The sequence below is a fragment of the Prionailurus viverrinus genome, chromosome E2 (genome assembly GCF_022837055.1).
Source record: "Prionailurus viverrinus isolate Anna chromosome E2, UM_Priviv_1.0, whole genome shotgun sequence".
In the NCBI taxonomy this organism is placed as follows: Eukaryota; Metazoa; Chordata; class Mammalia; order Carnivora; family Felidae; genus Prionailurus; species Prionailurus viverrinus.
In genome coordinates, this window is record NC_062575.1 from 12,838,641 (window position 1) to 12,866,483 (window position 27,843).

A 27,843-nucleotide genomic window follows, 5' to 3' on the forward strand; every position below is an offset into this window, starting at 1 on the left:
CGGAGCCTAGCAACCGGCTGGGGGCGGGGCTTCCGGCGCTCCTAGCCAGGAAGGCAGCCTGCGAGCTGGGCCACACTCAAGGAGGCGGGGCAGGAGATGGCTCCGCGAGGGGCTACCGGGGGAAGTGGGATGACGACGGTGGCTACAGGACAGTGTTTGAGGGGTTTTGGTGACTGGGAAGGAATTGATGTCGGTAGCTGGTAACAGGAGTGGGGTCTCGGTGGCCGTTCGTAACGGGAAGAGGAGTTTGGGGGTCTGGCCGATAGAACAGGGCTCTTATAGAGGACTTTTCATGAGGGAAGTCTCATTGATGACAAGGGGAGGGATTTTGGCGGTGTGAATGCCAGAAGAAGAGTCTCTGGTGGTTGGTGACGGCGAGGGGAGTCTGTTTAGGGCATTGACAGTCTGAGAGTATTGTTTGGTAACAGGTTGGGGGCTCCATACAGGGAGTGTGACTAGTTTGAGGGGATTGGGTGAGGAGAGGTACTGATGACAAGCTGCGGGTTCAATATTAGAGACCGCCATACTAGGTTGTCATGGACCAAGAAATGGAATTTAAAGAAATTCCATTTCCTTCCTTTATTCATGAATAAATGAGTAAACATGTAAGAAAAGGTATCACAATTATGCATTTGAAGGTAACATCGCACTGATCACAAACAGACCCCTGAACGTTAACTGCAGAGGAGTTAGAGGTGATTGTCAGGCTGGGAGAATTCCCCTGAGGGTTGGTCATAAGACAGGTTTCTATGGCAGTTCAGCAATCACAGCCTAGGCTGTGTGTATGTGTGTGTGTGTGTCACCTGCCTGAGCATATGCCTGGAGGTTCTCCAGTGATGTCATTCCTTTCTTGCTAGCAGAGTCATCAGGACAGTCTGCTCAGGGTCAACATCTGTTTATGAGCTGATGAATATTAATAAGAATATTCATTTAATTGAGCTCATGATCCTTGCCATGTGCTTGTGATTCTGATGCATCTGAAAGGCTTGTATGTTTGAACATTGTCATTCAGCATTTCCTGCAGTTGTAATTCCTGATGGGTGCTGTGGAATCTGGCTTCATTCTAGAAGTATTTTGGTTATTTTAAGATTGAATGTCTGAGCAACCAAAACAGATTTTTGTTTGCTTGTTTTCTTCTAATGAAGTGAAAAATCCTTTGAATTTCATACCTAGAAATTATTACTGTTGCAATCAGGAGCACTGTTCTAGGTGTTAGGGAAAAGCAGTGAACAGAACAGACAACACTTCTTGCTCCCATGGAGTTTGCATTCTCATGGGACAAGACAAAAAATAAATGTGTCAGGTAATGGTAGGTGCTGTTTAGAAAATAAAGCAGGGTTGCTGACAAGAGTGATGGTAGAATAGAATGCTAAATAGGTGAAGTGGTTGGCATATTCTAGCAACAGGAAGGAAGCCCTTGTGGCTGGAGCTGACTAAACAAGGGGGAGTGTGTTAGAAAATGAGATCAAAGAGATCTATAACAACACTGTGTTGAGCTTTGAATTCCTCGTGAAGAATTTTGGATCTTATTTAGAACGAAATGAGAAGCCAATGGAGGGGGGGCGCCTGGGTGACTGAGTCGGTTAAGGGTCTGACTTCGGCTCTTGTCATTATCTCACAGTTTGTGAGTTTGAGCCCTGCGTTGGGCTCTGTGCTGACAGCTCAGAGCCTGGCGCCTGCTTTGGATTCTGTGTCTCTCTCTCTGCCCCTCCACCGCTCATGCTCTCTCTCTCTCTCTGTCTCTGTCTCAAATGAACATGAAAAACAAAAATTTTTTTAACTTAAAAAAAAAGTCAGTGGAGGTTTTTTTTTAGCAGAGGTGTGACATGTTATGGCTTTCCTTTTGAAGTGATCAGGCTAGCTTCTTTGTAGACTGTAAGAGGTTGAGAATGGCAGCCAGGGGAACAGATAAGGCTATGGTGATAATCCAGGTAGAAGACGATGTTGGCCTAAACCAAGATGGTGTCTGTGGAGGTGGTGGAAAGCAGTTGTATTCTAGATATATTTTGAAGGTACAGCTGACACAATTGATGATAGATTGGATATGAAGTGTGAGGGAAAGCCAAAGTCAAGCACTTTGCAAGGATGGAATTGCCATTTACTGAAATAGGGTGGAGCCAGCTTTGGGGGGGGGGGGCATGAGAATCAAGGTTTGGTTTTGGCTGTATTGAGTCTGAGATGCCCAAGAGACACATCTAAGTGCAGTTTTGGAGTAGGTGAATAGATCAATGAGTCTCTCAAATTCGAGAAAAAAGTATTTCAAGTTATTGAACTGGATGAGATCAGCTAGAGGGTAAGTGGGAAAAAAAGTGAAAATACCTATTTTACAAATAGAATTAAACACTGAGGAATGAAGGTGGATGTTCACCATCTGATAATCAGGGAATCAGTGGAGGGGTTAGAAATTAGACTGAAGGGCGCCTGGATGGCTCAGTCAGTTGAGCATCTGACTTTGGCTCAGGTCATGATCTCACAGTCCGTGATTTCGAGCCCCACATCGGGCTCTGTGCTAACAGCTCAGAGCCTGGAGCCTGCTTCAGATTCTGTGTCTCCCTCTCTCTCTGCCCCCTGCCCTGCTCACACTCTGTCTCTGTCTCTCAAAAAGTGAATAAACGTTAAAAAAAAAATTAAGAAATTAGACTGAAGACCCCTGCTTCCTTTTACAGAGCAGGTCATTGTGTTCTAATCCAAGGCCTGCATATACCATGTTGCACCTGGAAGACCTTAGTGTTTACTTCTTGAGGGAAAGATACCATCACTCACCAACTTACAGGCATGTAACTTGATGGTCTCACTAATGTGCACTTTCTCTCTTCTAGTTTACCTACTTTCTTGATAATGTCCTTTTCCGGTTCACTATTCTAATTGGCTTCTTCGATCTGCCCTGATGATATACATTACCTTCTTTACCTATCAGGCCATTATATTTAGCTTACTGAATGTTCTGAAAATACTGAATGCCTTCATTGAGGGGGTGACAATTTGAAAAGGTGAGTCAAAAGAAAAAATAGGATAAGGAAAATGTGCAATTACATATTAACAGACATGTAAAACATGCAGAATAAATGGCAAATATTGGGGAGGTATGTGAACATGAATGTTGAGAGGTGGCTAATGCCATGGAGGCCAACACAAAACCAAGTGAGGTTTATCAAGAAAGACTTCACAGAGAATGTGAATCTTATGTTTCAGAAAGAAGGGTACATTTTCCAAAGAGTAAACTTCCCTTAATAGATAGAAACAAAGGCTGGGTTGGAAGAGGGAATTGGGAAGCAATATAGATAAATACTGGTGAAAGGAATGTTGGAAAGCCTTGAAGCAAACATTTTGGCATTTGAAACTTTTTCAAGATAACTCTGAATGAGAGCTTCTAGAAAAGATTAGAACATGGTCAAAATGTGTAGTTTTAAGAGAACAACTCTCTTTGTCCTTAAGGTAAAGTGTATGAAACATGAGACAATTAGGGAAATGGAAACTGAGAACTCCGGTCTCAGTTACAAATATATGAAAATGGCACAATATACACAGACCTTGAGCATTTTTAAAAACTCACATTCCTTAAACCACAAAAACTAGCTTCTTCAAATCATGGAATCAAAGAGTAAATATTTGTATCCATTATGATTTTTTTTTATTTTTTAATGTTTGTTTATTTTTTAGAGAGATAGAGCATGAGCAGGCGAGGGGCAGAGAGCGAGGGAGACAGAATCCAAAGCAGGCTCCAGGCTCTGAGCTCTCACCACAGAGCCTGAGATGGGACTGGAACTCACAAACCGTGAGATCATGACCTGAGCTGAAGTCAGTTGCTTCACCGACTGAGCCACCCAGGCGCCCCTTGTATCCATTATTATCAAATACTTTTGCAAAGCTCATGGCATCCCAGGGGAGGTACTTCATACACCTAAATTCTCAGCAGTCACCTCCCTGTGTTTCAGCTGTGACTAAGCTGACACTAGCTACAGTTTGTGTTTCCTTCTGTTGAAAGAAGGAACTTTGAAGGCAAACACCTCTTCCTCAGTGTAGAGCCACCCTCAGGAGGCAACTAGAACCATCTATTCTGGAGTCTTATTTTAATGGTTATCTATCTATCTATCTATCTATCTATCTATTTATTTATTTATTTCAGTGATGTTAACATACAGTGTTACATTAGTTTCAGGTATGCAATATAGTGATTCAACAATTGTATACATTACTCAGTGCTCATGAAGGTAAGTGTACTTTACCCATCTCACCCATCCCCCCACCCACCTCCCCTCTGGTAACCACCTGTTTGTTTATATAGTTAAAAGTCTGTTTTTTGGGTTGTCTCTTTTTTTCCCCCCTTTGTTCTTTTGTTTCATTTTTTAAGTTCCACACATGAATGAAATCATATGGCTTTAATAGTTGTTTAAATAAATGAAAGTCATTCACTTAAATCACAGATATAGTATAATGTCAGAATCATAATATAGATTTCAGCCGTACAATTGCTGTATTTAAGAGCTGTGTTGCCACCCCAGAAAAGGTGTTTTTTTTTTTATTTTAAATCCAAATTAGTTAACATATAGCATAATAATAATTTCAGGAATAGAATTTAGTGATTCATCACTTACATGTAACGCCTAGTGCTCACCCCAACAAGTGTCCTCCTTAATGTCCCTTGCTCATTTAGCCTATCCTCCTACCCAACACCCCACCAGCAACCCTCAGTTTGTTCTCTGTATTTAAGAGTCGCTTATGGTTTGTTTTCCTTTCTGTTTTTATGTTATTTTTGTTTCCCTTCCCTTATGTCCATTTGTTTTGTATCTTAAATTCCACATATTAGTGAAATCATATGCTACTTATCTTTCTCTGACTGACTTATTTCGCTTGGAATAATACACTCTAGTTCCATCTACATTGTTATAAATGGCAAGATTTCATTCTCTTGGATCACCAAGTAATATTCCATTGTATACATATATACATTCAAGAGTGGCTGCACCAGCTTGTATTCCCACCAGCAGTGCAAAAGAGATCCTCTTTCTCTGCATCCTCGCCAACATCTATGGTTGCCTGAGTTGTTAACGTTAGCCATTCTGACAGGGGTGAGGTGGTATCTCACTGTGGTTTTGATTTGTATTTCCCTGATGATGAGTGATGTTGAGCATTTTTTCATGTGTTGGTTGGCCGTCTGGATGTCTTCTTTGGAAAAGTGTCTATTCATGTCTTTTGCCCATTTCTTCACTGGATTATTTGTGTTTTTGGGTGCTGAGTTTGATTAAGTTCTTTATAGATTTTGGATACTAACTATCTGATATGTCATTTGCAAATATCTTCTCCCATCCCGTCGGTTGCCTTTTAGTTTTACTGATTGTTTCATTTTCTGTGCAGAAGCTTTTTATCTTAACGAGGTCCAAATAGTTCATTTTTGCTTTTGTTTTCCTTGCCTCTGGAAACATGTCAAGAAGTTTCTGCAACCGAGGTCAAAGAAGTTGTTGCCTGTTTTCTCCTCTAGGATTTTGATGGCTTCCTGTCTTACATTTAGGTCTTTCATCCATTTTGAGTTTATTTTTGTGTATGGTGTAAGAAACTGCTCCAAGTCCATTCTTCTGCACGTTGCAGTCCAGTTTTCCCAACACTATTTGCTGAAGAGACTGTCTTTTTTCCACTGGATATTCTTTCCTGCTTTGTCAAAGATTAGCTGGCCATATGTTTGTGGGTCCATTTCTGGGTTCTCTATTCTGTTCCATTGTGTCTGTTCTTGTGCCAGTACCATACTGTCTTGATGATTACAGCTTTGTAGTATGGCTTGAAGTCTGGAATTGTGATGCCTCCAGCTTTGGTTTCCTTTTTCAGGTTTGCTTTGGCTGTTTGAGGTCTTTTCTGGCTCCATACAAATTTTAGGATTGTTTGTTCTAGTTCTGTGAAGAATACTGGTGTTATTTGGATAGGGATTGCTCAGAAAAGTTTTAAAGCAAGAATGATTAGTACCAGACCATATACGTCAAAATCTTATGGCTGTTATTGTCATCTTAGACTATGGGGAGGACGCTGGATAGTTTTCCCAAATGGTCATGTCTTGACCTCTCAGGTGTCTGTGTTGTTAGGATCTCAGCTATTCTCTTCATCTAAAAGACATTTCTAGGTTGCCTTCAAAATAGAGGCATCAACTACTGGGTTTTTCTCTGAACACACTACCTTTTGGAACTGCAATGTGATCCTTCAGGGCCTCCTTCTGCCACGAAATACTGGCTGAGGCGGGGGGGGGGGGGGGGGGGGCGGGGGGGGCGGTGGTGATAGTGGTGGAAGCATTCAATTAAGTGATGAGCCAGTGTCATCTCTGTGGAGGACCCTAGCTTCCCTTAAAACCGGTGGCGAAGCTTGTACCCAGTATAAGGTAATGAAGTATAGCCGAGAACCATGTAGTAATTATCTTTTATCCCTCGAAGATCTCAGAGATTTGTGTCCCGTTTCTCTGTCCTGTTACGGAGTATAGTGAAAGCAACAAATTTTGGAGACAAAGGGACCTGGCTTTGGTCTTAGCGGGCCACCGCCAGAACTACAGCCACATTTGTGTTTTCCTGTAATGTATAGTGTGCTGTGACTGATTGGACTTAAGTATGCACAACATTGGGGATTAACAGTTGGCACATAAGCAGGTAGTTACTTCAAGTCAACTTTTAGAAAATCCTGTTTTGCGCAAGTATTAACACAGGGGATGGCGACGATTCTGGGCTCGGAAATACCCTTTTTCCACTTAGCGTTTGGAAAAGGAACGTAAGGCCGAAAGGAGGTCTAACGCCCACCAGCGGGCACCGCCCCCTCTTAGCCCCACCCCTGCCAAGGCCCCGCGTCCTTGCTATTGGTTCCTTTCGCTGCGCCGTCCGTTGCCGTGGAGACCAAGGCTATGGCAACCAGGAGAAGCCAAACTTGGTCCTTCCTCTGGAACGGCGAGGGCTCCGGGACAAGGGGCTGGACTCCGCGCGGAGTTCATGGCGCTCTACGAGCTTTTCTCTCATCCGGTGGAGCGCGGTTACCGCGCGGGGCTCTGCTCCAAGGCCGCGTTGTTCCTGCTGCTGGCCGCCGTGCTCACGTACATCCCGCCGCTGCTGGTGGCCTTCCGGAGCCACGGTGAGCTTGCCCGCGGCCGCTGAGCGCACAGTTCCCCGCGGCCCGCTGTGCCGGTGCCCGCCTTCGTGACCTCCCCATTGCCCTCTCTATCTCAGGGCTTTGGCTGAAGCGGAGCAGCTACGAAGAGCAGCCGACCGTGCGCTTCCAGCACCAGGTGCTACTCGTGGCCCTGCTGGGACCCGATCACGGCGGGTTCCTGGCCTGGAGCACGTTCCCCGCCTTCAACCGACTGCAGGGGGATCACCTGCGCGTCCCGCTGGTTTCGGTAAGTGGTTCTCCCTCAGGCCTAGAGGGCCACCGGGACTGGGAGAGGGTGGCGGGGGGAGGGTGAGCGGGCCCGGCCTGGGGAAGCCCAGCTTGGGTCTTAAGGGCCGTGAACCCACGAAAATTGTGTACACAGGCACATTGGCCTGTGTGTATGTTTAATTTACCGGGAAGTGACTCTGTTGACTCATTTGACTTCAAGCAGTCCGCAACCCCAAGAAAGTTAGCCACTGCTGTTAGCATGTGTCCTACACAGAGACCCGAAGCCTGGGGATAGCCTGTGTCTCGTCCCCGTCATTTCCGTGGGCCTGGCCTGATGGATGAGTGGTCGCGAAAATTCCTTTATGAATCACAAAGGCCGAAAGTGGTCTTATTAATTACCCCACTGTGTCGCTGCATTTGTGCATCGCCCCAGAGACCGGCAAGGGCATGCATTTTTAATGCAGACCTGACACGTGGAAGCCGAGGCGCTCATTGGTCAAGCGACCTCCCCAGAATGTGCGGGGCCCAGGCCCGCCTCCCTGGATTTGTAAGGGTGGCTGCTGCTCCATTTTGCAGCTGTCCAGGATGAAAAGGAAACATTTTACTGTCTGTAATTTAGTATTTGGTTCAGGATGAGTGTTTCCTCTACATTCACCCCCTTTCTGCTCATTTTCTGAAAACATTTTCCTTTAGAAGTATAAAAATTCTATTTTTTCTTCTTCCAAAGTTGAATCTCTTTACCCCCAAATTTTTTTTTAATCTGATTGGACATATGAATAACAACAAACAAAATATGAATTCAGATTGTTTTTTTCTGATTACTTTAAATTTTCATTTTTTTTTCTGGTGGTAAACATGCATGCTCATTGTAAAATATTAAAGAATTACAAGTATATATAATGACAAAATTAAAGGTACATGTTAGGCATATGTATACTTGTTAATTAACCTTATTCTTTTTAAAATCTGCATAGTATTTCACAATATGGAATAACTGTAATGGATTTAACAATTCTCTCTTGGTGAATGTTTGATGTGCTTTTACTTTTTCACTGTTAAAATACTGCAGTGAACAAGATTTTGAGTAAATCTTGCACCTTTAAACATCAAATTGTGAGGAATTGGAATACAAGCTGTTTGTTGAAATTGTATCAGTAAACATAAAACTAACCAAGGAAATAATTACTAAATCCAGTGAAATAAAAAGTAAGGAAAAAGGAGAAAGGTAAAGGATTTACTTAGTCATAATTATGGGAACACTGAATATAGATTGACTAACCAAAATGAGAGTTAAACTCAGTTGAGGAGTGGAGGGCAGAAAACTAACCTTTCATCTCTCCTTATGGCAAGTCAATAGAGAATGCCCAACACTGAGAAATACAGAAGTGCCTGTGCCAATGTTATTTAAAGACATGGAGGGGCGCCTGGGTGGCGCAGTCGGTTAAGCGTCCGACTTCGGCCAGGTCACCATCTCACAGTCCGTGAGTTCGAGCCCCGCGTCGGGCTCTGGGCTGATGGCTCAGAGCCTGGAGCCTGTTTCCGATTCTGTGTCTCCCTCTCTCTCTGCCCCTCCCCCGTTCATGCTCTGTCTCTCTCTGTCCCAAAAATAAATAAACGTTGAAAAAAAAATAAATAAAAAATAAAAAATAAAGACATGGAGATACATTTCTACATAATCAGTAAATGAGATGAAAAATTTGCCATGGGGCTGGAAGTCTGCTGCGTTTTGTAACAAACATTGTTGAACACCTTTGATTCTTTAAATGATCAGGTATTTCAAATTAATTTTAGAGGCATCTGGGAGGCTCAGTCGGTTAGGCGTCAGACATTGGCTCAGGTCATGATCTCACAGTTGGTGGGTTCGAGCCCCACATCGGGCTCTCTGCTCTCAGCATGGAGCCGGCTTTGGATTCTCTGTCTGCCTCTATCTCTGTCCCTTCCCCATATCTGTTTCCAAATTGCATTCTCCCTCTCTCAAAAATAAATAATAAAAACATAAAAAAATTACCAGATGGGATTAAAAAATTGATTTTAAAACATAGAACTGGAGTAGGAGATAAATCTCCTTCAGTAACTCCTCACTAATCATTACATGTTGCCCATTTTTATTCTTACTGGAGATGATAATGCCTGTGGAGAAGGGTGACTATGGATGAGAGGCTGTGTCAAGATGTGCTTACTTTTCACTGTATACCCACTGTATTTCTCGTGTTCCACATGCATGTGATTACTTTCCAAAAGTGGAAGCAAAAGCGTTGTTTATTCCAAACAAAAAATTAACTTGCTCGTTTTACTTTAGATTAGTATTCCCTGTCTTTTAAGTTTTTGGTAGAAGATTTTTTTCATCACATTTGTGTATTCCTCTCTATCATACTCCCTGGTTACTTGAGTCTAAGAATTAATTAGGAAAACTTAAAAATAATCATGAAAACGAGGATACAACATTAGGTTTTATTCATTTGTTCATCCACCAACTGACTGGCTTCCCCAACTGACTGCTAGTTAGCGAGGCTCTTATCTCTGTAACCGGAAACTACTCCCTCAAGAGCACTGCTCATGTTCCCCCTGCTTCGCCAATTTTTCATCCACGAAACCAAGACAATCTCTTATTTTTATGGTGCCCAGAACTATTAATCCTTTTTAATACCAGGTAATTTTACACTATATAACACAAAGCCAAAGCTCCTTTTTCCTAGTCTTTCTTTTCCCTCCATTCCAGGCCAGTGTCTATAAGTAATCTATGAGTATGTCATCTGTGTTCTTTCTCAGTAAATGATTTGCTTCATTCTAGCTGAGCCCTTGGTTTGAGAATAATTTCCAATCATAAGATATAAATCAATGAGCTAGAAGATATAGTGCAAGTACAGATCTCAACAGCAACTCAACAAATAAACTCATTAGGAATAAGCTTAACAAGAAATGCACAAGATCTATGTAAATAAAAAGACTGGTGAATGACACAAAAGAGATCAAAAGAATGGTGATTTCTGTCATACTCTTGGATAGGAAAATTCAACATCATAAAGATACCTCTTCTCCCTTGGTTAATCTATACTTTCAATGCATTTTCAATGAAAACATAACAGTTTGGAGAGATAGACAGAAACTCTAGGACAAAGAGAAGGGTAATACAAGGAGAATAGCTCTATCAGATAATAAACTATACGTTAAGGCCATAATAAGTAAAGCAGTGTGGTTTGAAGAACTTGTATAAAAAGTATAGAAAAGCACTCATATATCATAAAGGTGGCATTTTAAATCAGTGACGAAAGCTGACTTACATAATAAAATGGTGTAGGGACAACTGGGAAGCCATATGGAAAAAGTTAAAATGGAGCCAGGGCTCAGACTCTACACCAGAATTAAAGTCCAAACAGATAAAAATTCAGTTTAAAATGTGAAATAAGGGGCACCTGGGTGGCTCAGTCGGTTAAGCCTCCATCTTCGTCTCAGGTCATGATCTCATGGTTCGTGAGTTGGAGCCCCGCGTCAGTCTCTGTGCTGACAGCTCAGAGCCTGGAGCCTGCTTCAGAGTCGGTGTCTCCCCTCCCTTGGCCCCTCCTCCACTCATATTCTGTCTTTCTCTGTCAAAAATAAACATGAAAAAAAATTTTAATGAAATAATAAAAGTAATGAAACAAATGGTGGGTGAAAGCTTTTATATCTTGGAATAGGAAAGGTTATTCGAAGTGTGACATTAAATCTAGAAGCCATAAAAGAAACTTTTGGGTAAATTCAACTCTATAAAAATAAAAATAATTTTTTAAAACTATTGGCATGGTAAAACCAGAAGCACAGTCAAAACACAAATGACAACTAGGAAAAAGTTTTATTATTTGTATCACTTGTAAAAAGCTCCTTTCCCTAACATAAAGTGCCTACAGATCTATAATTAAAAGACCAAGCACCCACTAGAAAAACAAAGAATGTAAACAGTTCAGAGAAAAGGAACCACATTTGACTCTTAAATATATGAAATCACACGCACGATTAGAGAAACGCAAAGAATATATTGAGATGCCATTTTTTAATCTATCAAATAGGCAAAAATTGAAGTGTGACAACACCGTGGTCAAGACGTAGGGAAGTGTGTGAGCACTTTCGTGTGCCACTGATGGGAGTGTAGATTGGAACAACCTCTTTGAAGGAATACATGTCCTTATTTATCAAAATTACAGATGTACAGGCCTGCTTCAGACCTGCTTCAAGCCTGCTTCCATTTCCAGCCAGGTACCCTAGGTTTGTGCACACATGTGAAACGAGTTATGTAAAAAGTTGCTTATTGCAGCATTGTTTGTAATTAGGTAAACAACCCATGTAGTAATAGAAGACTCAGCAAAGAAATTGTGGTACATCTGCCCAGTGGAATGTTGCATAGCTTTTTTTTTTTTTTTTTTTTTTTTTTTTTAGTTTATTTAGTTTGAGAGAGAGTTCCTGTGCAAGTGGGGGAAGGGCAGAGAGAGAATCCCAAGCAAGCTCCATCCTGGGCTCAATCTTAAGAATCATGAGATCTTGACCTGAGCCAAAATCAAGAGTCCTAGGCTTAACTAACTGACCCCAGGTGCCCGGCATAGCTATTTTTTTTAAGTTATTATTTTTTTAATTTTTAAAAAATATTTGTTTATTTTTGAGAGAGAGAGAGAGAGAGAGAGAGAGAAAGAGTATGAGCGGGGGGAGGGAGAGAGACAGGGGAAGATACAGAATCTGAAGCAAGCTCCAGGCTCTGAACTGTCAGCACAGAGCCCAACGCAGGGCTCGAACTCATAAACCGTGAGATCATGACCTGAGCCAAAGTCGGATGCTCAACCAACTGAGCCACCCAGGCGCCCCTAAGTTGTTTATTATTATTATTATTATTATTATTATTATTATTATTATTATTAGAGAGAGAGAGAGAGTGCATGCATGCACACACACAAGTTGGGGAGGGACAGAGAAAGAGGAAGAAAGAATCCCAAGCAGGCTACACTCTAAAGCAGGTTTGACACGGGGCTCGAGCCCACAAACTGTGAGATCATGACCTGAGTTGACATCAAGAGTCAGACGCTCAACGAACTGAGCCACCCAGGTACCCCTATCTATTTTTTTAATGAAGTGGATCTCTGTATATTGAATTGCCTCCAAAAGAAATTGGTAAGTACAAAAACCAAAAATTATATATTGTAAGCTTCCATTCATATAAAAATAATAGAAAAAATAGCAACATATGTGTGTGTGGTTGTATACACATATACACACATGCATGTTCTTTCTCTGGAAGGATTCAAAAGACACAACATTGATTGCTCTGGGGAAGGAATTAAGTAGCTAAGGTTAGGATGGGAGAGAAACTTTTTCACTATATATTATTTTGCTGTATACCCTTTTACCTTTTAAATTTTGTACGATAAGAGTGTAATACATATTCCAGATATTTAGACTATAATGACAACAATTTTTAAAGGAAAAAATTTAGAAAGTGCCCAAGTAAGGCAAAAACAAACCAAAAACAATAACAGCAGCTAAGTATATAAAGTGACACAGCCGCTTTGGAAAATAGTTTGCAGTTCCTCAAAAAGTTAAACTAGAATTACCGTATTTTCTAGCACCTCCATGCCTAGGTATATGTGTACCCAAGAGAATTGAAGACCTATAGCTAAATAAAAACTCATGCACAAATGTTCATAGAGGCTTTATTTCTAATAGCAAAAAACCCAACCCAAATGTCCATCAACAAATGAATGGATAAACGAAATGTGTTATAGCCATACAATGGAACATTATTCAACCACAGAAAGGAAGGTTCAGTGTGGATGAACCTTCAAAACATGCTAAGTGAAAGAATCCAACCACAAAACAGCACAGTGTATGATTCCATTTATATTAAATGTTCAGAATAGACAAATCTGTAGAGACAAATTAGGATTCCACAGGCTTGGGGAATTGGGGGAGGGGAGAGATGGGTAGTGACTCATGTGCTTGGGGTTCCTTTTCTGGATGAAGAAAATATTTTGAAATTGGAACTTAGATAGTGGTCATAGTTGCACAACTTTTGAATATCCTAAAATCTACTGAATTGTATATTTTATCACATGTGAACTAAGTCTGTTTTGTTTTAAAGCAGGTGGGTGATCTTATAGTAATACACTAGGGAAGCAGTGGTTTTAGGTCAAGGTTTGACCAAATGCTGGGGAGTGGCTTTGTGGCTGCTAATTTGGGAAAATGCCTCAGCAGTCAGAAACGGCCTTGCTTCTCCTTTTGGTCAGATCACCTTGCACGGCGTCTCTGAAGTCCCTATGCTTCAAATGCTTTCAAAGTCTGAGTTTCTTGTTGTTGCTATTGTTGCTAATGACAGAAGGAAAAAAAAAAAAGCACAGGGTGACCTCTCTCTTCAATAAGGTGAAGGTGACTTAGCTCTTTAAGGCATGTGTGGACCCGTAGAATATGGGGGCTGAAGGCTATAAAGGGATTCAGGAAGGTGAGTGGAGAGCATCATGCGTCTGAGATACCCATTTTGTTTTCACATCTCTCAAATCAAAATCTGTCCTCTCTAAGGTATCTTACAATAGCTGCTGCCGGGAGACAGGCTTGGCATAGTCCTCATTGCCTACCCATGTGCAAACATCAGATGTGCCAGGACCGAAACTTCCAGAAGGGACAACGGCATCTTGAAAGAAAACCCCAGCAACAGTAATTAAACATTATCTTAACCCTGAGAACCAAATGTTGGCCATTTGGAAGGTTCAAGAGGCACTTAAAAATAGGCTAGCTCTACATAACTTTTAAAATTTGTATTTGAGGGAGAGAAAGAGAGAGAGCGCACTCATGTGAGCTGGGAAGAGGGGCAGAGGGAGAGAGAGAGGCTAATTTTAAGCAGGCTCCATGCTGAGCATAGAGCCCAACGCGGGGCTGGGATCATGACCTGAGCTGAAACCAAGATTTGGATGTTCAACTAACTGAACCACCAAAGCACCCCATAATTTTAAAGCCTGCTTAAGAGCCCAGACCAATGGATTTTAGTTAATTTTTAAAAAATATTTTATCAGAAAAAAAATTTTATTGGGGTACGTGGATGGCTCAGTCAGTTAAGCGTCTGACTTTGGCTCAGGTCATGATCTTGCGGTCGGTGAGTTGGAACCCCGCGTCAGGCTCTGTGATGACATCTCAGAGTCTGAAGCCTGCTTCGGATTCTGTGTCTCCCTCTCTCTCTCCCCTCCCCACTCACACTCTGTCTCTCTCTCTGTCTCTCAAAAATGAATAAACGTTAAAAAATTTTTTTTAATATTTTACCAAAAGACAAAATTACATAGAAAAGCATGGCTAACATTGAGTCACAAAGTGATGCAAGAGTATCAAAATGTAAAGAAGTTTTAGGAATCCCTAGATCAATTTATTATGTATATATATATATATATATATATATATATATATGTATATGTATATACATGTATATTATATATATATAGCAATATACATATATATGTATGTAAATATATATAAATAAGTATATACATATATATTGTTTTATTTGAGAGAGAGTGGGTGAGCAGGGAAGAGGGGCAGAGAGAGAGAGAATCTTAAGCAGGCTTCACACTCAGCACCGAGCCTGACGTCGGCCTCAATTCCACGATCCTGGGATCATGACCTGAGCGGAAATCAAGAGTCAGACACTCAACTGACCAAGCCATCCAGGTGCCCATATAATAGGTGCTAGGATATAAAGTAATGGTGCATTTTATAATTGTTGGTATCTTAGGTTCATTGAAATGCAGGTAGCAAGGATTTGATGAGTCTAGGGGCCATAAAGTATTGGTCCCTACTTTGCTGGAGACCGAAAGACTGTGCCAAAGAATATTTTCAACATTAAAAGAAAAAAATGAAACACCTAATGATGACAAGTAATACAGCACAATGGACACTGGTATACACTAAGAAATTAAACTTGGGGCGCCTGGCTCACTCAGTTGGTACTCCATGCAACTCTTGATCGTGAATTTGAGCCCCACATTGGGTATAGAGATTACTTAAACATAAAATCCTTTGAAAAAAATTAATAAATTAACCTTTGATGAAAGAATATGATATGAAAGAATTAAAAGGTATGAAAGCAAACAGGGGCCTAACAAAATTCCAACAAGCCATCAATACTATAGAATCTCCGATGGGGAAAATGTTACAAGTTGGAGCCCTCCGGAAGTAATGGCGGTGATTAAATTTACAGCAACTCTCACAGTCAGGTGGTGTGCATGTCAGTGGGTCTTGTTCCGCTCCACACCCATCCTCCTCCACCCTGCCTGTCCTGCTCTCTGAGTTGCTGAAAACCACATCCTCCTTTGCCCACTGGCTCTCTGTGAGCCTCAGCCTGTAGGAGGCATGATGAGCTTACTTCTGGGAGTGGGAGAAAACTTGAAACTGCAACCAGAGGGAAGAACCATTGCCCGGGTTAAGCAAACCGAAGGAAGAAGTCTCCAGCCTTATTGATTCTCTCTGGTGGGTTCTTTCTTCCAGGCTCCTGAGGTCTGGGTCCCAGCTCCTTGAGGTAATGCCAGCCTCTTCCCTTCCTTCTGCAGACCTAGGTGTGGTGCTGCTTCCTGCCGTCACCCTAACTTGGTACTCCCCTCCTGCCTTTCTGATCCTCTAATACTTTTGTTACTAATTATTCCCTGTACTACACTCCCTCTGTTAAAGTTATTGTTTACTTTTGTTTCTGTCTTCCTGATTGGCCCCAGATGGATCTAGGCACACTGATGAGAATTGACTAAACCTACCAATGCCTGCATTTATCTCATCTAGTATATTTGTATTGATTTCACATATATCCTAAAGGATTATCCTGCTTTAACCACCAGAAATCTTTAAAATTAGCGTTCTTTTTTTAAAAAAAAGTTTATAATGTTTATTTTTTTGAGAGACAGAGAGAAGAGAGAGTGGGGGAGGGGCAGAGAGAGAGGGAGTCACAGAATCCAAAGCAGGCTCCACACCATCAGTGCAAAGCCTGATGTGGGGCTCGAACCCACAAACTGTGAGATCATGACCTGAGCCGAAGTCAGACGCTTAACGGACCGAGCCACCCAGGCGCCCCTGAAATTAAGGTTCTTGTGGGCTATTGTAGAAGGAGCACTAAATAGAGCCTGTAAAATCTAAGTCCTAGCCCCAGTTCTGTCACTGGGTCCCATACCCTTTCTTAGCCTCAATGTAATACTGTAAAGAGCTCTTTTTAATTATTGCTAATTTTTACTATAGCTGAGGTATGCAGAGGAATCAGATGGGACAATCAATGGATATACAAATTGCTTCAAATTGTACATATGCCTTGTAAAAATAAGGTACTGGTGTAATTTATGAATTCTCTCAGCCAAACACACCAATTGGGTTTTAGATACTAACCTTGAACTTGTGGTAAAGAAGTATTAGCTCTCTGAATGCCTGCCTTTAGACCTGTTGCACATGTGTTAAGCTTGATTTGAACTCAGTGGAATGAAATGGTGGATGTCATCAGTGGTCCAAGTGCTGGCACAGAAATGCAGCCCACCCTGCCCACCCTGCAGGGGTGACAGCCAGACCTGGCGGCGGGCACTTGTGGGAGATGCAGTGCATACATCATTCGTTCACCCCCTGCTGCCTTGGCCTCAGCCTCCACCTCCCTCCTCACCCACTCGGCGGCACTGGCCTCTTCGCTCCCTTAAGCACTGACCCACTTTGCACACAGCACACAGCACGGAGCGGGTGAACTTTGTCAGCAGGGATCACTCTTACCCCAGATATTTCTGTGCCTCATCACCTCACTTCATTCCAGCCTCCCACAGTCAGACATTCCTGAAAATTTCCTGTAAAAAATGGCTGTGAAATCCTACCCTGTCATTCTTTCATTTCAGCCTATTTTATCTCTCTTTGTGGCACTTACCACATTTATTTGTTTATTGATTTATTTTCTGCCTCCCTGGCTGGGAACAAAAGCGCCATTAGGGTAAGGAGTTCATCTGTTTTGGTTGCCATTATATTCCCAGCACCCGACAGTGCCTGGCACCTAGTAGGCCCCTAAAAAAATACTTGACAAAGTAACGTGTGAATTTAACAGGCAGACACTAAATTATTCCCCGGTGTCAGATCCCTGTCCTGTGTGAACTTGAAGCAAAAGTGTGTGCACAGACAGAACACAGACTTATAAACTTTGATGCTGACTTTTTGCAAAAAGATTTGTCCTACCCAACGTTTTCCCCTTGAGGGTTTGGTTTTTTAAGTCTGGGCGTTTTAGTCCTAGAAAGAGGACGAGATTCTAAGTCAAAGATGAGGTTTCAAATCCAGTCTTTACCACTACTAGCCACACATGACAAACCCCTCCATCTCCCTGAACCTCAATTTTCTCGTCCATACAGTGGGGATAATACTCGCTCTGCTTCCCTCAGGCTTTATTGTAAAGCCTGTGTTGGGGTCTGGATTCTTCTAGCAACTCATCCCAGCCACTCTCCTGTCCTGCTGGTGGAGACGTTTGATCTTTGTCTTCCTCTCCAATCCTAAGATCCAGAAGGCAGGGGTCCGCTACATAGAGTTAACGCGACTTTGTCTCGCCAGTCTTCCCAACCAAAGAAAATTCACGGGAAGACAAGGCAACCTGTTCCCCATCCTACTCAAAATTGCTAATACCTCATTGCCTCAGCGACTTGATCGCCAGCCTTGTAACAGATATCTCTCCCCTACACCTGTGAAGCTGATGGAACAGGACAGAGAAAACAGAATCCGACAGAAGAGAGAGAGGGTAGGCTTCTCTGTCACAAGGCCTAGGATAAGGACATTATTGTCTAGAAGGAAAGACATGATTGAAAGGTCCTGAAAACTGAGCTGGCTTCATCTCAAACAACCGTAGTAGCCCGAAAAAGAACAAAGAATCTCTTCCTTGCATGGTAGTAATGGCAGAAAGCAAAATGAATCTGTTCACAGAGCATGCAGATGAGAATGTTGATATACCATAGTAGAATCTTTCTGAGGACCTACAGGGGAAAAGGGTCACTTGTAGCAACAGGATCCAGAGCTGTGCCAAGGAATCGTGTCACAGTGATCTTATTTCAGTGACCATCTTCCCGGTTACTCATTTTAGGGTCACTATGGGGTGGGACTATGGGAGGTGAGGCTGGATTCTGGTGTTTTTTATGAGCCGTCATTTGCCTTTTTCCTTCCTCAGGTCTCTGTTTTCCCTACTTTCATGTCCATAATTTATAAATCATCTGTGTAGTTTTAATGCCTCACTGATTTTACAGAGCTTCCTTTTTCATTGTGTTGATTGGTACCAAAAGAGGCACTCAGCTTCCAAGCCCCGACATCAATGATGAGAACGAGGTCCAGTATCGATAGTCTAAAGCAAAGACGCTCGTGGTTAAACAAAGTATAAGTAGAGCTCGGTGGTTTTCTTCTGAGTCTGTTTGGGGGAATGCGTAATGAGGAAGATTCATTTCTTTTCTATTTAAAACAATTTTTTTAATGTTTATTTACTTTTGAGAGAGAGAGCAAGAGTACAAGCAGGGGAGGGGCAGAGAGAGAGGGAGACAGAGGATCGGAAGCAGGCTCCGCACTGACAGCACAGAGCCTGATGCGAGGCTCGAACTCACAAACTGTGAGATCATGACCTGAGCCAAAGTCGGATGCTCAACCGACTGAGCCACCCAGCTCCCCTTTTTTCTATTTTAAAAAGCTGACTTCTAGGGGCGCCTGGGTGGCTCAGTCGGTTAAGCGCCCGACTTCGGCTCAGGTCATGATCTCATAGTTTGTGAGTTCGAACCTCGCGTCGGGCTCTGTGCTGACAGCTCGGAGCCTGGAGCCTGCTTCACATTCTGTGTCTCCCTCTCTCTCTGCCCCTTCCCTGCTCATGCTCTGTCTCTCTCTGTCTCAAAAATAAATAAACATTAAAAAAAATTTTTTTAATAAAAATAAAAAGCTGACTTCTAGAGAAGCAGAAGGCAATTCTAATGTGCTATTTAAATATTCCATGTAAACTCAAGATGTGTTTCCAAAGAAAAAAGAACACGCCAGCAGCACAACAAACCAAAAAGATCAAAGGAGACAACGAAAAAAGAAAAATGCCATCCCGGTGCTGTTGATCTTGCCGCTTCAAGCTCCTCTTCAGTTTGAGAAGCACTAGTACGAAAGCTCAGGGGCCACGCACATGGCGTCTCTTTCCCTGATATTGATCCATTTATACCCATTTATTCCTTTGTTTCCTTTGGTGGGGGAGATAAATCCTGTGAATAGCAAAGGAATGGGTCACGTGTACAACAGTGACTTCTTCGGACTCATTAAGGACCAGGGTCACTGGCCCTCTTTGGGTTTCCTAGACTCGAGAAGAAGACAAGAACCAGGATGGGAAAATGGATGTGTTACATTTTAAACTGGAGCTTCCTCTGCAGTCCACAGAACATGTTCTTGGTGTGCAGCTCATCTTGACTTTCTCCTACCGATTGCACGTGAGTCCATTCCTTGCGGCAGCCCGTCCCCTCCCTTTTGTGTTTTAATAGAACGGAGCCCTCTCCCTGATCTCTAGGAAAACTCATGCTGCACAAGGCTCTATTATGAGGTGTAGTTTGGGGTTTAATTGAGGGAAATCGAATGCTTCTCATTGGGGTCCTATTAATGTAGGTGAGCTGCTAAGACGCTCAGAGGGTTTTCTGGGCGGGGTGCTTCCTGCATGGCTAACCCTGGTGTTTAAGGGACTAGTAGGCAGCAACCACAGACAGGGATGCTGGGAACGCAGAGCCTTCCGATGTGACTGAAATGGCTATCGTCTCTCCTTGTGATGATTTCAGAGGATGTCGACATTCGTGATGCAGAGCATGGTGTTTCTCCAGTCCTCCTTTGCTGTGCCAGGGTCCCAGCTCTATGTGAACGGAGACCTGAGGCTGCAGCAGAAGCATCCCCTAAGCTGCGGTGGCCTCGACGTTCGGTACAATGTAAGGGTGCTTTTTACTGTCCACCTCTTTTGTTTCTCTCTGTTACCGTTTCCCAAGTTCTTTGAAGAGGGAGGACATGAAAGTTGGAAATAGCATTTTTCTGTGGGTGGCACAGAAGAGGATTTCTGAGGAATTCTTGCCATGAATTCTTTCAAAACATAGAGACAGATACACCTGTATTTGCATCTAAAAAGAGGGGGGGAATCTGTCTTTAAGAACTAAACTGCGTGTTGTTTTTGGGTGCCCGTGTGCACACACACGGCATATTCCAAGCGGTGTTTTGCAGTTCGTGTAAAACACTGGGGGAATCGTACTAACCACTGTTTATTAAGCACATAACATATGCCAGCCCTGCGTTAAGAGGTTTAATTTTTTTTTTTTTTTCAAAGTTTATTTTTATTTTTGGGACAGAGAGAGACAGAGCATGAACGGGGGAGGGGCAGAGAGAGAGGGAGACACAGAATCGGAAACAGGCTCCAGGCTCCGAGCCATCAGCCCAGAGCCCGACGCGGGGCTCGAACTCACGGACGGCGAGATCGTGACCTGGCTGAAGTCGGATGCTTAACCGACTGCGCCACCCAGGCGCCCCATAAGAGGTTTAAATATATCGTCTCATTGAATCATGACAGCAGCCTCGTGAGACGCCTGCTCCTGTTATTTCCCAGCTCTCCAGCCTCTTGTCCTATCACGGTCCCCCTGGCTGCTTTCTAGCCACACGGGCCCTCTTGCTGTTCCTCAAGCCTGCAAAAGGAAGTTCCTGCCCCCCCCGCCCCCCCAGGTTATGCACTTGGCCTTTCCCTCTGCCAAGTGTCCACACAGCCTGCTCTGCTACTGCATTCGGGTCCCTGCTGGAATATCCCTGAGCACAGTCCTTCCCTGACACTCCTTCCTAAAGAGCATTCTCCTCCCTGCCCACCACTCCACACCCAGATTTCTTTTCTGTACTTCCACTGGAAATATCGAAGATCTGTTTTCAGTTCTTTGCTAGCTGTTTCTCCCCAGTGGCAAAAGCACTGACATCTTCTGTACTGTCACTCCAGTACCTAAAACAGGGCCTGGCACACTGAAAGCACTCAGACAGATTTGTTGAAAGACTGAACTCTCCTTTCACACATGAGGAAACTGGGGCGGATAGAGACTAATGAATTTTCCCCAAATCCTGCTGCTTGTAAATAACAGAACCATGAACTGTCTCTCCGGGGCTGGAACTCATGCATATGATCGCTCATGACTAACCTTTCTTTTACCACATGGGGGGCCACATAAGTTGGGCTGCTCTACTTTTGAAAATGAAATTCAGTGTTATCAGTTATTACAGGCATAAACCAGGACTGTTCCAGATAAATGTATTTATGGTCACTTTAGCCATAATATAAGTTAAAAAAAAGAAAAGGAGGGGGACTATAAGATATAAACCTTTTTTTTTAAGCTTATTTATTTTGAGAGAGAGAGAGAGCAGGCATGCACAAGCAGGGGAGGAGCAGAGAGAGAGAGAGGGAGAGAATCCCAAGCACACTCAGCAACGTCGGCTCAGCACAGAGCCCAACACGGTGCTGAAGACTGCAGCTGAGTCTGACACTTAACTGACAGAGCCACCCAGGCACCCCAAGATATAAACATTTTATATGAAGGTTTATATAGTAGCATATGTCAACAGGAATGCGACATTAGAAGGCAGGAGATCGTTTCCTTCTTCAAAGGATTAGATGCTTATTATTTGTACTTTATCCTATTTCCATTTCTACACTTAAAAGAGATAAATTACAGAGCATTCAAGGAAGAGCAAGAAAAAGACAAAGGGGTTGAAAACATGGTCTCCTTAAAAAATGTAAGGAATTACTGCTCCCCTTGGAATAGAGAGGGGTATTTTATAACTAGCTGTAAAGCCTGTGAAAGGTGGATATTGACCCCTCGTTCTATCCCTGCAAAAGGGAAGACTGAACATAGATGATTTAAATTATTGGGGTGGCTCAGTCGGTTAAGCGGCCGACTTCAGCTCAGGTCATGATCTCGCAGTTTATGAGTTCGAGCCCCGCATCGGGTTCTGTCCTAACAGCTCAGAGCGTGGAGCCTGCTTCAGATTCTGTGTCTCCCTCTCTCTGCCCCTCCCACTCTCTCTCTCTCTCTCTCTCTCTCAAAAATAAATAAACATTAGAAAAAATTGTTGCACGGGAGGTCATCCATCCTTGAAGAAAGGGTTACTGATGCCTGAGCAGGCCACCATGCACGAGAGGCCAGTCTCAGCTGTGGGTGGGTGGGAGGAGAGAAGGATGAGTGGAAAAGTGGCTGGGGGCTCACTCCACACCCTCCTGCCACATCCCAGGTGTCTGTAATCAACGGGACCAGCCCTTTTGCCCGTGACTATGACCTCACCCACATTGTTGCCGCTTACCGGGACAGGAATGGTGAGTCATGGGTACAATGCATTCAGCTGCTTCTCCAGGACCTTCCAGGTCAGTGGGAACATTGGACAAAACCACAACTGGAGCTCTTGTCATGATAGAAATGTCCAAGCCAGTGACTACTCAGTGATGGGAGGGGAACAGGCTACCCAGGGTCTGTCCTTTGCCTCCTGATCTAAAGACCCCGCACCCCACCCCTGCCACCGCTACTCTTAACGTCCAGCAGGTGAGTGCTCATTTATGTCCCATGTTTATTGATCACTAGCTTGATGGATTTCTTTTTTTCTGTAAACGCCTAATTGAGTTGCTCCCCCACCACACCTGTAAAAGGAACCAAAGACAAATTGCTAACCCTGGCTTTCAGCTAGAAGTAGGGAATGTGACTGACTTACCCCCAAATAAGCAGCTGAAGTAGAGGAGGGGGCCCGGCGTTCTGGCTGGAACGCTGAGCGTGTCCATCCCTCACAGAGGAAAGGCTCTCGGGCCAGTGTGTGTGCTTGACTCAGCACATTGGTCTGGTTGGCCGTCTGAGGTTTCCTCTAAAGGCATCTGAAGCGTTACGTGGCAGCCGGACATCGTAGATACTACCCACACACATTTATCAAGTTGTGAGGACCTCAATCCCAGTACTTCTTCCTGAATTTTTGTAATACACTGGTGGCATTATTCCCAAACCAGAGGAATGTTAAAACAAAAACACTCATCTACAACTTTTCTTTCTTTATTCCTCCCAGTCTTTGTCCATATGCAGATTTTTTTTTATACAGCTCTTATCATAGTTTATAAAACATTTTAGGATCCAACTTTTTTTTTGTACTTTGTAATGTAAATATTTCCCCGTGCTACTACAAAGTTTTAATTGGCTATATTTTTAGTGGTAGCATAGTATTCCTTTGCTTAGCCATTCAACAGTGGAAGAACACACAGAAGGTTCCAAGTTTGTAACATAAATATTTTGACAAGTGTTTCAACAAATAATTTGTGAGCAGCTTTGCACAGTCAATTCTCTTTCCTTCTGAGTCATTTTTTTGGGAAAAGTTCTGATGTGCAGAATTTGCATGAAGGGTCAAAGAGTACTTTGATAGTCCTTATTATTTTATTGAGAGAGCATTCATGGATTGATTTAACTCTTGCTTGTGTTGCAGTAACCACCGTCCTGATGGACTCCAACCCCATCTGGCTGGTGGGAAGGGCCGCCGAGGCTCCATTTGTGATTAACGCCATCATCCGGTACCCAGTGGAAGTCATTTCATATCCTTTCTGTTAAAGAGCCATAGTAGCTCAGTTTCAAAAACAGGAAAGTGCCTCCCTTGTCCCAAGAAGGGACAGATATGGGAAGCCTCAGATTGGAAATTGCTTAAATGACTCCGTCTGCTGTTCGTGCAGGGACAAAAAACAAACAAACAAAAAAAACAACCTCATTTCCTCTTCATATCTCTGGACGATTCTTCAGACCAGAATCATCCATATGTATGTATTAATAATCTTCTATCGTCCCTTTTATCATAAGGGCATTTGAAACATTTTTGCCATTTCCTGTCTAAACTAAACCTTTGGCTTAACTTCCACTTAGAAAATATCATCTGTGACTCCTTAACTGGCTGTACTTATCTACCAGGATTCTGGGAAATGATAAAGTTTGCCTGGATCCAGTATGTCAGTATCCTGCTTATCTTCCTCTGGGTGTTTGAAAGAATCAAAAGATTTGTGTTTCAGAATCAGGTGGTGACCACGATCCCTGTCACCATAATGCCCCAGGGAGAACTGTATAAGGAGCACTTATCATAAGAAGACCATTTCTGAGAACTAAGCAGGACCCTGGCTACCTCAGCCTTGTCTTCTGGGAACGGCCATCTTAAGAAATTTTTGCAAAGAGCTCCTCATGGACACGTGCCCGTGCGTGTCCTTTTCCTATCAGAGACAAAGGACAATCCGTTGTAAGTTTTCTCTACGCAAATTCCATGTCTTCTAAGAACCTCCACAATCTTCAGGGACTAGTTTGTGGAAACATCCAGAGGTTCCTGAAGGCTATAATTTGCTTTTTTTTTTTTTTTTTTTTTTTTGCCTTAGACTTGAATTTCAGGAGAAAACTGCAGTCAGTTCAGAACTCTTGGAAAGAGTCCCATCTCTGGTCAAGCAAAGACTTTTCCTCTCTTGAACTGAGAAACATGCTATGCATTTCTTCCCACTATTGTAAACCACTTTTTACTCTTTTCAGGCCTCTCTTGTGAGAGATATGCAAATCAGTAGCACTTTCCACTCCTGAGCATCTAAATTTCCCATTCAGAACTTTGGTTTCCAGAACTGAGAGGTCCTTGAGGGGGAGAATGGGAGCGAGAGAAAGGGTGCGCTGGAGAGCACATGCACGCACACGTGTCCGGTGGGCGACTCCAGGACACCGGGACCATCCACCTGCCCTCAGGCTAACAGACAGTGGTCTGTCATCAGCTGGGCTGAGCAGCCCTTTATCCCTGCCCTGCTGTGGCTGGCTTTGTGCCCTGCCTTTTGCCCTGTCTGTGCCCCTGGAACAGCAGGCTGAAGCCAGAGTGCTCTTTCGTTCACAGTCCCCTCCGCAACAGTGGGGGAAGTAAGGATTGTAACAACAGTTTCTTTCTCTCTGGCCCTTACCCAACAGCCTGGACACTTGCCACTCCTCCTCCTTGACAGCCCTCCCCCACTTCTTGAAAAGGACGCGGGTGACAGAGGACCTGTTGTTGGTATTGGTTCCCACTGCCAACAACCACAGAGTTTGTTTGGAGGGCTAGCAGGAGACCCAGCTACTTGTATTTCCCGTGATGAAGGGACAGGGTGCCCGTCAGAGTGAGCAGCTTTGGGGAGAACGAACAAGGTGCACTGAGGGGGTAAAGAGGATGCTTGCCCGCCCAGGACAGCCTAATCAGGCCTGGTTGTTAGCAGAATGACAAGCGGTCCGACAGGATCAACCTCCTGCCTAAGTGAGTGTCATCAGGATGGGACTGCTGAAATGGACCTCTGTTGCACACGGAAGGCTAGTTTGCCGTTCCTGGCGTGAGGAAATGAGCTGTCCTCAAAGGACAGATGGATCTGCTTTATGATTCCAAGATGTCACTGGCACTGGAGACACGCCTGCTCTGAACCATGCTTCAGGCCCACCCACCCACACACTCCTCTACACGTGTATGCCTCAGTTTACCTTGGAGATTCAGTTCTCATTTCCAAAGCACCTTTTCTTTCAGGCTGAGCAAGATAAGAGGTTTGGAAACAGCCGCTTTGAAGTATTCAAGCACAAAACTAGCTTAACACTGGCCCCTCTGCCTTGTCTTTTACTATCTAGGGCTGTTTATATACCTACACATTTTTTCTTGGGATTTAAATGAAAAATGGTTTCTGGTTTGAATCACAAAAAGGTAAGGAGAAACGGGAAGATAGCTAAAGACATGAATTAACACCGCTTTGCATTTTGTTAAATTATTTTCAGGCAGAACTTGTATAAAGAACCATGATGTTTTGTACCTTTCTAATTAAAATATTCAAAATGGAAGGCTGCACGTGTCTGTTATGAGAAGACTTCGCAAAGGGGGTGGGGATGGGGAGGGCAGAGGTTGCGCACAGGCAGAGGTTACTCACCGGCAGCCTTCCGTTGCCAGGGCTCTGCCCAAAGACCTTGGAGCTTTTGTTAGCTCTTTGGCAACATCCCCTGGTCCTGCCCCAAGTAAATGTGAGTTTTTGGTGGAATCCACATGGCATGTGGAAACCCACAGGCTGGAAAATTACAACTGTGTCTGGTGAATATCAAATTATTTACGGATCAGATGTTGGTAGCTTCCGAAGGGGAATGACACAGTGTAGTTGGAAGAGGGGAAAGGTGAGAAATATACAGGATTTTATCAACTGAGCTGTAACTCACAGCTAAGTCAAGGTTTGAGACAATTACTCAATATGTGGGGTGTGGCGAGGGGGGGGGGGAGATCTCTAATTTTGGTAAATGATTTTCCAGTTTCTGTTTGAATCAGGTGAGGCTCCCTAAGGCCCTGCTTAGGTCCCATCATGGAAGATTAATAAGGTAATTTTCTGTCTTCTTTTTTTCTTTCTCTTCATGTTCGTGCTTTTTAAAAGACGTCTTGTTTCTTTCTGACCAGAGAAGTTCTAAATGCCTATTGGGGAAAATGTAAAATTACAGAAACCTAAAGAAAATAAGTTGTCTGTAAATGTAGAAGTTATCACGATTGGCATTCTGGCACACATCTTTCTAATCTTTTGTAGTCTTTCTAATTTTTTCATTATCATAAACAACACTTCTATGAACCTTGTGTATAAATCCTTCTTGCCAGTTTATTTCCTTAAGTTAGATGCTAGAAAGGAATTACTAATTCAGAAAGCTTATGGCCGTTCTTAAGGATTTAAATTCATCTTGCCAAACCGCATCCTGGAAAGAATGCACTAATTTATACTCCCAGCAGCAGAGACTTCTTTTAGATCCCAGCACGGATTGTAGGAGGTCAGAATTTTTTTTCAGATGCCTGGACTCTGTTGTTATCTGGGCGGGGAAGGGGGACGGAATGCTTTACTTTTTGAAATTTATCTTGTATTTACCCGGACTTGCTACCAAGCCTGTGCCTCTGGGATGAGACTAGAACAGGGAAGGGACGGGAGGAGGGGGCAGCCAGCTCTGGGCTTAGGTCCTGAGGGCCACCTGGCGTCTCGGCCCCTCCCAGCTGGGCTACTGGCTGGGGAGGCTGCGCTGTCCGCTCGGCATCAGGATGCCTTGGACTTGGCTTACTTAGGTCTGAGGCTGGGGGCTTGGGAAAGCGGCTTGGATTCCAAGTCACTTCGCTTCGAGGATGACACAGAGAGCGAGGGGGGGCAAGATTACGATTTGATTTCCCTCGCCAGGGCCTTTTGTGCTCCCCGGAGGCTTCGCTCTCCGCGACCGGAGCGGGAGACAACTCTTTCGGTCAGCTAGTCGGGTGAGGGGGTGAGCGCCAGCGCCCTTTGACATCCTCCCGCTGCCCCCGGGGCCCACCTGCGCCCGCCCTCACCCCGCCCTCCCGCGCCCGCCCCCGCCCCCGGGCGGCCGCCCCTCCCCCGAGGTGGGGAGGGTAGTGGGAGCCGGGGGCCAACCGGCTCCTTCCTTCCTTCCGTCCCTCCCGCCCCGGCTCCCGCCCGCCGGCTCCGGGACCGCAGCCACGTCTGAAAGCGCCTCA

General features: G+C 43.8%; 1 protein-coding gene across 1 annotated transcript; it reads left to right on the forward strand.

Annotated features, from left to right (window-relative positions):
- The first annotated feature begins 3,753 nt into the window (after nt 1-3,753).
- TMEM231 (transmembrane protein 231) lies at nt 3,754-26,180 on the forward strand. Its single transcript, XM_047834835.1, has 8 exons — nt 3,754-4,211; nt 6,726-7,095; nt 7,191-7,360; nt 19,647-19,775; nt 20,115-20,258; nt 22,582-22,663; nt 23,806-23,911; nt 24,268-26,180. Exons 1-8 carry the CDS (start codon nt 4,206-4,208, stop codon nt 24,446-24,448), a joined length of 1,188 nt encoding a protein of 395 aa, XP_047690791.1. The 5' UTR covers nt 3,754-4,205; the 3' UTR covers nt 24,449-26,180.
- The last annotated feature ends 1,663 nt before the right edge of the window (nt 26,181-27,843 follow it).

Bases quoted from the DNA above. Each gene is read 5' to 3' on its own strand.
- TMEM231 (XM_047834835.1), top strand. The intron at 7,096-7,190 runs GTGAGCTTGCCC...TCTCTATCTCAG, and splicing joins GGTGGCCTTCCGGAGCCACG to GGCTTTGGCTGAAGCGGAGC. The intron at 23,912-24,267 runs ATATCCTTTCTG...AACTGGCTGTAC, and splicing joins TACCCAGTGGAAGTCATTTC to TTATCTACCAGGATTCTGGG.